The 12,707-nt window shown below is 30.8% G+C and overlaps 1 protein-coding gene across 1 annotated transcript; it reads right to left on the reverse strand.

The window, feature by feature from the left end:
• Positions 1-1,671: 1,671 nt before the first annotated feature.
• On the reverse strand, positions 1,672-10,945 carry LOC134687429 (transmembrane protein 59-like). The gene is made up of 6 exons (XM_063547723.1): positions 10,756-10,945; positions 5,362-5,467; positions 4,408-4,505; positions 3,885-4,086; positions 2,503-2,795; positions 1,672-2,215 (listed from the first exon to the last, which is right to left on the reverse strand). Exons 1-6 carry the CDS (start codon positions 10,903-10,905, stop codon positions 2,084-2,086), a joined length of 981 nt encoding a protein of 326 aa, XP_063403793.1. The 5' UTR covers positions 10,906-10,945; the 3' UTR covers positions 1,672-2,083.
• Between the last annotated feature and the right edge of the window lie 1,762 nt (positions 10,946-12,707).

Here is a 12,707-nt window from a genome sequence, read left to right on the forward strand (position 1 = left end):
ATATTTGACTGAATTTCATTAAAATCAAATAATTTCAATACCTTTCATGATAAGTATAATTTTCCATTCTTTTCAACTTGGGATTTTCTTATTTTTTATACCAAAGTAGTTCAACTACAGCAATTACTAGTCTGTCAACACTGAGGTTGTAAGTTGACTTCAATCTTTATTGACTAGGATTGCAAGTTTCCCTGCTGAAAATCTGTGGTTCTTGTTGGGCAATAAAAACTTGCTGACAGGATATAGCTACTAGGGGTGTTAAATACCAATCATAAATCAAAATGGCATGCAATATACCGGTATTATCCCATTTGAAATGATATAGACTTTCCAATGAATGTCCAAAGAAAGTTATGCCTAATATTTCTGTGCTTTTAGTTGTAAAAATACCATCATGATATGTGTTATACATGTATGTTGTATAAGTGTAAGTCTTTATCCATGAAAACCCTATACAACTGGTTCATAATCAGGGACTTCTCAACCCTTGTCTAATTATATTGTAATTTGATTACACAGTAAAAATCATTTTCCATTGAGAAAAAAAATATACATACTATATTGATACACAATAATTATAACATTCAATATCCAAGCAAACAAAACATTCTACTATATTTTCATTCATAACTATTTTAAATAATTTGTGTGTTTTAAAACAATTGCTGAAAATCATTGCTCAAAGAAAATATATGTTTTCTTAGTAAATCATTGTAGAAACTATGTATAGGCAGGCATAAATTATATAAATATATAATGGAATTTAATGGTATGGAAGTTAATAATAATAAATTTTATAGGTTTAAGATAAGATTTTGCATATTACTATGACAAAAAAGAGGGGCAAAAGGTACCACAGAGGGACAGACCTATATTTACAATTTTCAATGAATTTCATTTATGAGTTTGTCAATTTAATATTGGAGAAAAGAAATATATGCATTACAAACTTCCCATTAAAATATCTGTTAATTCACCCAAATCAATTAATATATTACCAAATTCACCAAATCCTAAACGCTATTATTAGCTGTAATTTAACTTAAAAACATATAATGATATGAATATTGCTGATACTAAAGTCATAAAACTTACATTTAATATTGATTTTTTTACCATAAACACTATCAAAGTTAAATACAACATGGTATAATAACATAACAAACGTAAACAAATTATCACATGCAAACAAAAAATGGAATTCTATAAGAAAAATTAGAAAAACAATTCATATTATATCTACATGTAAATGAAAAACAGCACATTCTATTGTACGTTAATTATATATAATTGCAAGAAACATGAATCTAAAGGTTAAGTCAAGCATCTGGTGATCAATACATGAAAACTATTGAAACCATCTTCACATCACAATTTCCAATGAGGTTTTTGCACCCAAATGACCCCTGATCAATCAGGACAATTCATTTAGATCTAATAGGAATTACATATATTTTCTGGGAGATTATACATGTACATGTAAACATGAATTATATTTACTCTAACTTGACCTTAAGAGAGACTTGCAATTCTCTTTTCTTTTAAATAAGGATGTAAAATATGAGTTGTAACTGTATACAACAATGTTGTCAAGCATTTTAATATCAATAAATGGGCTCAAAACTAAGCATATTATTTTTTTGTGTTTTTTTTTGTTTTGTTGAAAAAAAAGTTTATCAAATTTTTCCCAGTAGTGTTAAGCAAAACATCAATATCTATATCTGGGGGAACAAATCACCATTAAGTTTTACAATAAATAATAAATAGACTTGAGAGTTTGTATGACAAATGTCACAAATTCAACCTTTAAAATATATTTATTTTAAGAAAGCACTGATGTACACAAAAAAAACTGAAATGCCCATGTAGTGGTTAATGAAACAACAACAACAAATAAATATGATGAGTACATTAAGTTCAAATATGGTATGTAGAGTACATCAAGGTCAAATATGTTTATCATACATGACAAAAGCTAGAAATCCCACATGAAAAGTGTTCTCCCTTTCAAAAATACAACTGAATATCTTATTGCATCTCAAATGCACATTTTAATTCATAATACTATCTGATTGGGACTGAATTATAATCTCTGAACTTTGACCTTTACAGGAAGTGGTCCAGCATCATCTGAGATCACCTGAGGATATGACATCTCCATTCCTAATGCCTTCATTTGTTTGATATGTTCAAGATCACCATTTATACTTAGTCTCTGAAATTAAAGAACAAAATCAAATAGAATGAAAAGAAAATTTATATTTCGTGTGCAACTCCAAAAAATATATGCTGAAACTTGAAACTGCTGTTAACCTATATTTCAATCATCTTCTCAATCAAAAAATTCCCTAAGTCATGCAGATTTAATCAACAGCTATAATAAGATATTTTAAAAAGAAACATCGCTTCATTTTCAAAAGGATCTCAGCACACTCTTTTGTCAGATATATGCATGTATCCAAAACAAATGACTGTTATGACAACTTTCATTATAAAACATACCTGATTATTTGCATGTACTCTCTGGTCAGGGGCAGTAACCATTGCAGTAAGACATAACCAAATCATCATCATGGCGGACATGAACAATAGCATGCTCAGAAAAACTCGAGATAAACCAGTCTTCTTTGATACACATGACAGCCAGTCATTAGAAGCAGTGTTGTCACCATTGACATTGTATGCATACTGGGTACCGTCCTCTCTTGGCATTATCTGGGATCGTTTGATGACAGGTGTGGCAGATCTGTCAACTTCCTCTAAGTTAGTCTCCAAATAATGAGCTGTGTTGTAATCTGTTATATAAAACACAAAGATTGTAGATAATTGAGTTTTCACATTTTTTTTGGGTTCTAATATAAAGTAGAAAACACCCAATTTTATAAGGAACCATCTCTTCGCATTATCTAAACTTTTTCTAAAATTTGCTTGTCATGTTTTGGAATTTTGGTCCAATTTTTCAAAATCCTCTGGTTTTATCCATTTGAATGCCTTAAAAAATTTTGCCCATGGACACCCAATTTTTATTTTTATAAATCTTTCACATGTTTATCTATAAGCCATTTGTAAAAGTCTTATAAAATCTTATTTATTTTTAAAAGTTTTTCAGAACTTTAACTGGTCAATGATTAAGCTATGAAAAATCAAGAGAGAACATTTTCCCGCCAAAATTATGATGGCTTATATATCAAAACAAGCACATGGACCCCTATATTTTTTTTGCTCTTTATATTCCTCAATTCATCTTCTATCAATATACACTAGTGTTATGGAAAGTTATTTATTTTGAAACTGAGCAGCAAACTTCCTTAACTTGTTTTTATAGATATATGTCTTTCCTAACAATTAACATTATTTAATGGTCAGTGTGATATGTGTTTTTCTCTAATGAAACTTTAATACATCAGTATACAAATATTAACAGTTTCAAACAAAGTTTGACATTGGCAATTTTTCATAAACAGACCCAATAAAAAAGTGTAAAATGGTGAATCTAATAAGAAAATGTAACTGTATGTATTAATGCTACCACATTCATTTATGTTTTGCTGTCTATAAAATTTGTCACAAAAAAGACTCTATGGAGTCTGAATCCTCTGCTGGAAATATGGTTTCACACAAGAATTAATTGAAAATCTGTCATACCTCAGCCAACAATAATGCCTCTAAATCATATTAGAAATTGGGAATCTGAAGTCTCTTTTCACATGTAAAGTTGGAAAAGATGTACATTTGTAATTTCAAAGAAGAAAACAGATTTAAAATTGTCCTATGAAAGTATGCCACTCCATCAACATGAATTATAGATTATCCATAATGGCTTATAAAACAAGAGGGAGCTTATCATATGATGGGGAAAGTGAGATCAAATTACTTCAACATACCATCATCAGTTTCAATAGAATCAAATTCTGGTGTAAACTGTGGTTCTGACTTGACTACAATAACTGACCCATCACCTGACCTCATGTAGAATGACCACCTGACAGAAAGACCATTCCAAACTTTGTCTACCATATTACTGTACATGTTATGTACATACATGAATGGATTAATAAACTGGATGTTCATCATATCCATTGGATCCTGAAAAAAGATTTGAATAAATTAAATAGAATTTCGTAATATAACAAATATTTAAAGTTTTTCTTTCATATATAACAAAATAGTGTCGTAATAAAAACAAATAAAACACAAATATCTCTGTGTAAGATGGACATTTTTCATTGCAGACATATCATTTTATGTATGTATGAAAAAAAGGACACTTAGATCATAATTTACAAAATATAGAATGCTTTTCTCCAATTTTCATTATAAACTTGATCTTCACAAAAATATTGTGGAAAAAGCCAATTTAACATCATCTACACAAAATGAAAGCGAGTAACAAGTCATGAAATTAACCTCATCAAAATTAAATTTCTTCAACTGAGGAACTTGATTTTTACATCCAAATATACAGGTACTCTCTTCATCAGTTGTGTTATAGGCTTCTTCACATGCTGAAACAGTCAAACAAAATATAAAGTTAGTTTTGAAAAACATTGAACGGAATCTGAATCCAGAGGAGGAACTATGCTCAGTGACAATCATAATCATAGACTGATTCTATTTCAGATTGAAATTCAATGTGACTTTCTTTTTTATAATATTTATCATGCTGTGTTACCAAACTAACAAGTGATGTTTTAATTGTTGCTATGTTTTTGTTGAATTTTATACCAATATAATGTTTTTTTCTGGATTTATTTTGAAGTTCTCAGAATCCAGATATTGTAAACCTTGTGAGTGGTTGTTGTTGTAACTTGGTGTGTCTGCCAATTACAGTTTTTTTTTTTTTATGGCAGGAGATACTTTTTGGTCTATGTTGTATTTATTCACAAAGTGATTAGACTTGAGGTGGATTTTGGCTTCATATGTAGGGTGAACATTCATCTAAATCGGAAGACATAACCTTCACCCTTAGATGTCCATTAAATTTTTGTGTTGTTGGCTTGCTGTATCATTGATGTCTACTTGTCATCTCTTTCAATTCATAATAAATAGATGTAATAACTTACACATTTTTAGTACATTTTTTGTAATTCAAGATTCTCAATGTTTCTAGTATCTTGATATGAATTGAAACTTTCTACCAACGGAGATAAAAGACATACAATTTATACGGTATAAAATATATGTAAAGATGTGTGCATTTTTTATTTGAAAATATTAAACAACAAAACAGAAGTGGTCATTTCTGATATTGACTCAGAAGCAGCATACATGTCATATTGCTAAACTATTGATTACATATGTTACTAAATATACAGTCTACATTGTTATTTATATAGAACAACATATTTACAGTTCACTTACATGATGTGCAACCTTTCATGGTCATATTAAGATTATCATGGTTATAAATAAATTCCATAATGGTAAAAAATCTACATCCTCTTTTACATACATCTACTAAATAGCTCTGAAATAGAAAAAAATACATATATTTAGACACTTTTCTTTACAGAAATCATAGGATATTCAAACAATAACATGAATGATTTTTCACTGGTTTAGCCATTTAGATAATAAGGTGTACTTTTTATATTTTATCATTTGAGTAAAGAATATATGTCTCAACAATCATTGACCTTTTTTGTCGACAGGACTATAAGTATAAAATCAGGTCATGGTTTTTCTCTTCAGTTGAATTATTTCACATTTTGGTCAGTCCAGTAAATGTACCGTTCATAGCTAAGTAAGCTAACTGTACAATTAAGGTTTTGCTCATTGTTGAAAGCTGTATAAACTATAAAGGTGACCTGTAGATGTTCCTATCCTTGACCTTTTGTCTTGAGAGGATAGATTTCTCAATGGCAATTATAAAACTATGAGTACTTTGTATGAAAAATACAAATCTTAATAAATATATTGTTCTGTTAAGTGGGTTATATATATTTTTTCTATAAACTTGACCATGATACTGTGGAAATGATTAGGCAATGCAATTTGAATATCAAATGTACAAATGTATGTTTCACTTTGTATGTTTGTTTTCACTAATGAATCGTAATGTCACATCTGCTTTTATTGCTATATTTATACATTTTTTTTTACCTTAGATGTGGAAAAAATCTTCACTGTAAGTGTTGTTTGATTAATCAATACAATATTATGTTAACAAATACGGATTGTTTTTACACTAGCAAATTTTATTATTTTTAGATATTAATCTGAGGAGGTATTTTGGGGTGGTGGGAAAGCGTGAATGGAGAGGGCACCCTCTTAGCCAGTCAGAGAACTCATAAACATTTTTGAAATTTTTTTTCTTCTCATTTTTCAAAAACGTTTTTAACTTTCAACATTTTCCTTTATACTTATGATGTTTTATCATTATGGAGTTTATCTTTTAGATAATCCTCTTTTATTGGGCTAATAATCCTTCATTTACAGCTTATGACAATGCATTAAAAAAACAGACAGAAGAGGATTAGTCTTTGATATAAGGAAGTGACTTGTTTACAGATTTTCAAATTGTTTACCCTGAAGTTTAAAACACAATAAGTTTTCACATGTCAAAAAATTGCTCCAAGTAGTCTGACCTAATCTGTAATTACTCTTAAAAAAGATATATCTTAAGGTTAAACATGCTTAACAATTACATGTACATGTTGTGAATAAATAGTTTTTTAAATAACTTTGATAACAAGTTTATAAATATTGTCAATATTTAATCGACATTAATCATACTCATATAATAACACACCCTGAAGCCTTTGCAATTGATTACAAGTCAATGGTTTCATATTAAACCAGTTTTTTTTATAGTTTTTTTAGTTTTTTAAAAGTATCAATTTTATTAATTTCACCAAGGACTTTTATATACGTCCCTGATTTCACTTAAAACACCTTACCTGCCTCGTGACAGCTGCAGAAAGTCTTGACTTGTTCAAGAGACTACTGCAAGCACATTAAATTTCAAGTCCCATGTTCTTATTTGCACCATGTATAAACATGATAACTGTTATGTACATTTGTACAGCACAAAATATTTCCTTTTTATTAAAATTATATTTTTGAACTTGTTAAGTTTGCAAGTGCACACCAAACAGTGACAGGACATTCAGGATAGTCAACCAAATAAGGGGTAGAAAAAGAAGTACAATGTTACTTTTGTACATGCATGACCTGGAAATTGGGGAAGCAGGACAAGTCGCCCCACTGGCAAGTCGCCCCACACCTAATCGCCCCACTTTTTCACCAACTCGCCCCACTTGAAAAAAAAACGCCCCAACCTGGATCACCAACTCGCCCCATTTTTTTAAAAATCGCCCCACATATGAAATTGGTTAAATCGTGTTTAATATTACTCCTGCCAACTCGCCCCACTTAATGGAAACGGTAATATTTAGATTAATATAAAATTAAAAATTAAAACTCGCCCCACTTAAATGAAAACTAATCTACACAGAATACAAACAAACCAAAAATTTATTTAATTACTATTATTTATATAATTCTAAAAATAATTTTCGTATTGAAGAATAACTGTATTTTTTAAAGATTAGTTATTTGCATAACAATTAAAAAGAAACCTGTTAATTGTATCATAATGCAATATATCATAATAATTAACGGATTTCAATTAACAGCAATTTGTTATCTTAGCAATTACCAAATTGATTACTTTTGTCTCTGAATTAAGAATAATTCAACACTAACGAACAATCAGAGAAAGGCAAATGTTTCTTTCAAGTAAATATCAAAGAGAATGTCTATTCATTCATTTACCATGAGCGTGTGTCGTCACAGTGTTTTTGTTAGTAAAAGTAGTCAAAACAGGTTTTGTTGTTGTTGACAAATTGATTGGTAAGTTTTGTATATGGTTTGAAATCAAACAAAAACCAGATGCTCCGCAGGGCGTAGCTTTATACGACCGCAGAGGTTGAACCCTGAACGGTTGGGGCAAGTATGGACACAACATTCAAGCTGGATTCCGCTCTAAATTTGGATTGTGATTAAATAGTTGACACAGCATAGGTTTCTGACACAGAATGAATGTATTCAAATAAACTTAAAATTTTTGTTTTCTCTTAGAGCAATTCACTATGCTGTTGAATATTAATCCTCTCAAAAAAATGTTTGAAGAAATTTTCTTTTATTTATGAAATTTCAAATGAGAAAAATTGAACCCAATTTTTTAATCACATCCCCCTTTCCCTTATTCCAAAACTAATTTCAATTAAAATATTATAATGGAGTTTGCAACAATTACTACTCATTTAAATACATCATAAAATATTAAGATGTAAAAAAACTGCTTGTTATCACTGAATGGTAAAGATTATTTAAATTTATCAGTTGGTAGTAAAAAGTGAATATACATTGTATATTGTATATAACAAAGATTTAAGTTGATTCTGGACAAAGAAAGATAACTCCAATTAAAAAAAATTCTTGCAGATATTTCTTGCTTACTATATTGGACAAAGAAAGATAACTCTTAATTAAAAAAAAAATTGCTATTTCACAATATTGTGAAATTAGATATTTCTTGCCATTGCACAATACTGTGCAATTGAAAAGACTTGCTATTGCACAATACTTAATATAATAATTTTAGATCCTGATTTGGACCAACTTGAAAACTGGGCCCATAATCAAAAATATAAGTACATGTTTAGATTCAGCATATCAAAGAGGCCCAAGAATTTAATTTTTGTTAAAATCAAACTTAGTTTAATTTTGGACCCTTTGCACTTTAATTTAGACCAATTTTAAAACTGGACCAAAAATTAAGAATCTACATACACAGTTAGATTTGGCATATCAAAGAACCCCAATTATTCAATTTTTGATGAAATCAAACAATGTTTAATTTTGGACCTCGATTTGGGCCAACTTGAAAACTGGGCCAATAATCAAAAATCTAAGTACATTTTTAGATTCAGCATATCAAAGAACCCCAAGGTTTCAATTTTTGTTAAAATCAAACTAAGTTTAATTTTGGACCCTTTGGACCTTAATGTAGACCAATTTGAAAACGGGACCAAAAATTAAGAACCTACATACACAGTTAGATTCGGCATATTAAAGAACCCCAATTATTCAATTTTGATGAAATCAAACAAAGTTTAATTTTGGACCCTTTGGGCCCCTTTTTCCTTAACTGTTGGGACCAAAACTCCCAAAATCAATACCAACCTTCCTTTTGTGGCCATAAACATTGTGTTTAAATTTCATTGATTTCTATTTACTTTAACTAAAGTTATTGTGCGAAAACCAAGAATAATGCTTATTTGGGCCCTTTTTTGGCCCCTAATTCCTAAACTGTTGAAACCAAAACTCCCAAAATCAATCCCAACCTTTCTTTTGTGGTCATAAACCTTGTGTCAAAATTTCATAGATTTCTATTAACTTAAACTAAAGTTATAGTGCGAAAACCAAGAAATTGCTTATTTGGGCCCTTTTTGGCCCCTAATTCCTAAAATGTTGGGACCAAAACTCCCAAAATCAATACCAGCCTTCCTTTTATGGTCATAAACCTTGTGTTAAAATTTCATAGATTTCTATTCACTTTTACTAAAGTAAGAGTGCGAAAACTAAAAGTATTCGGACGACGACGACGACGACGATGACGACGACGACGACAACGTGATAGCAATATACGACGAAAATTTTTTCAAAATTTGCGGTCGTATAATGAGACATTTATGGCTTGGTATCAAAATTCGTAAGTGGGGCTAGTTGGTAGCCTTTAACTCTATTCATACTTGTACTATTCATAAGTTGGCTAGTTGACATTCACGTTACCGAAATATTAATACTCACTTCTTACTGCTATATTAAAAAAAAAGGAATAATATAAGAAGTTTCTATAAGGTTTTCAATGGGATAGCATCTTTTTTCATAAGTGGGGCGAGTTGGCAGGAGTAATATTCACGGAATTTAACTTATATACAATGGCAGGAGTAATATTCACGGAATAACATCTTTTTCCATAAGTGGGGCGAGCTGGCATTACTACATTCATCCTGGTTGATAATATATTAATCTAGATATTATCGTTTTCCATTAGTGGGGCGAGTTGACAGGAGTAATATTCACGGAATTTAAGTTATATACAACGGGATAACATCCTTTTCCATGAGTGGGGCGAGTTGGCTTTACTAAATATAACACATTTCACAAGTGGGGCGATTTGGTTATCCAGGTTGCTGCGGTTTTTTTAAAGTGGGGCGAGTTGGTAAAAAAGTGGGGCGATTAGGTGTGGGGCGATTAGGTGTGGGGCGACTTGCCAGTTGGGCCACTTGTCATGGATTCGAAATTGGTAATACAAAAAAGAAAGCAACATTTAGATAGAAAAGATGAGGCGACAGAGTACAGTATAAATTAACTAAGTGGAGCAGTTGCTCGACCAATTTATAATGAACAAGGGAAAGAGATTTGCTTCTATTATTATGATCTACTATTAATTAAAAAAAACATCCGAAAGATATTTGTTTATGTTATACATGTAATTATTGGGTCATCATACACAAACTGGTACCAACCGGTCATTGCATGTTATTTTTCTCATCAAAATATGATTGATCCATGTCAACAACAGATACAACTGTTTTAATAAGATGATTGTATTTCACAGCTTTTATAACATGCATATTAACTTTACTTTCTCTTCTTTCAGTGTTTGTGATGAATACCACAAATCAACAAACCATGATACCTCCATTGTTCAACGGTTTATCAACATTTAACTTATGTATCTACCTTTTCAAAAGTATGTGGCGTGTATGTGTTTGAGCATTTGTCTGAACAAGTAGTTATATCATCTAGGACCCTATCAAATATTCCTGTCGCAGAGGTAAACGACAAGAATGTGAAAATAAACAAAAGTTCGTGTATCCTGATAGCCGCCATCTTGAACAGCTGGTTTATTTTGATCACGTGACAAAATAACAATCGATCGAGCACTCCGCGGTGATCAAATTCCGATGATCCGTGACGAGTTTTATAACGATAATAAGTTAACTTTGTACTGCCTAAGAAGAACTGAATGAAAAAACCTAATTTTCTTTTTTCTTTCTTTTTTAATATCATTTCGGTTAAGGCTTTGTAATAAAGTATTCAAATCCTTGAATAAACTACAGTCAGAAACACAATCTTTCAGTGAGCTTTTCAAATTGACTGAATCAAACTTGAAAACATGTATATTTACACATATAATACATACCTAGTCATTTTTTTTTATTCAAACAGTGTATGGTTAGATAATAAAGATGTTAATTTTTTTTTAATATTCTCTGGCAGAATCTGATACTGAGAACCTTAAACCTAGAACAAATATTAGGAAATTTATGTTAAAAATCAACGGTACCACATACCTTTTTCATTTCTAAAAAATATTTGTTTTGATATATTTTATTTACGGACTGTTTATTGTGAAATATAAAATGATTTTGGTACAGCCATGACGGTGTTGTCAGTTTGTTTTAGATTTATGAGTGTGACTGTCCCTTTGGCATCTTTCGTCCCTCTTTTGGGTACTGATTTCAACCTTCTTAGAGGCATAACATCACCAGAAAAAAATCACGATTCAATTTATCATAATATTGCGGTTTTAGAGTGGTAGGTGCCCGGTCCAACTTTTGTTGAAAACGAAAGTTGGTTATTTATGGAATCACTGAAGCATGACTATAGCGGACCCCTTTTTAGGTAGTCAGTTGCCCCATCCCCTTTTATCATGAAAATTTCTTGATCCCGCCACTGAATTGCACATCTTTTTTTAATATCAATCCAACAAGTAACTTAGTTTTCACTGAATGATAGATACAATATTTACTTAATTTTCCAAAATATGTGCACATATAAAAAAAATCTCATATTATACTCAAACCATCTCAGTAATATTATCTTTTATGGTTTATTTTATGATATCAAAAGAGCCAGTCTGTCCCTGACGGTGTATTGCATATAATTTAATTATCTCTCCTCTCAATCCAGAGATGACGAATATGATGAAGTGAAATCCCGACAATTCATTTATCAAAATAATGACATTTTTGTTCTTGATACTTGCTGACAGTAAGAACACAAGTAAACCCGCTATAGTTTGTGTTGGAGAGTTGGTACGCCGCGCGAATACTACATGACTCAGACTGTGTTATTCTCTGGCACCAAAGGCTTAAGCTTGTATACATGTCCTTGGAAAACTGAGGGATGGCTTGGCGCAGTTATAACTCGTGTTTAAACCCGCCACTTTCGGTATGTGCATATGTACTAATAGGTCACAGTCAGGATCAGTGGTTACCGTGTTTTGCGCATGCTGTATATCATATATTTGTTCTCTGATTTTGTCAGGCCAGGGGTTTTCTCGTTTGATTTTTTGTTTTTTTTTACATTTGTCACTTCGGGTCCTTTTACAACTTGCTATGTGGTATGCATATGGTCGGTAGTCGAGAGTTGTCGCGTATTGGCAATCATACCACATCTTCTTATTTATATATAAAGATCGAACTAATCACAAAATTATCTTTGGACTTAAATTCATTAGATATATAGACAGCTGCAATTTTAGTGAGAAGACGACATCGAAGAAACAATTCCTGTTTAATCGGTATACGTAGTATTTGTCACGGCGATTAAAAGGAGATAGAGTAAACGTTGCCTAATGTCCAATGGCATATATTTCATTCATGTATATTGAGGCCGAGATGAAAGTT

Source organism: Mytilus trossulus, chromosome 1, assembly GCF_036588685.1.
Source record: "Mytilus trossulus isolate FHL-02 chromosome 1, PNRI_Mtr1.1.1.hap1, whole genome shotgun sequence".
In the NCBI taxonomy this organism is placed as follows: Eukaryota; Metazoa; Mollusca; class Bivalvia; order Mytilida; family Mytilidae; genus Mytilus; species Mytilus trossulus.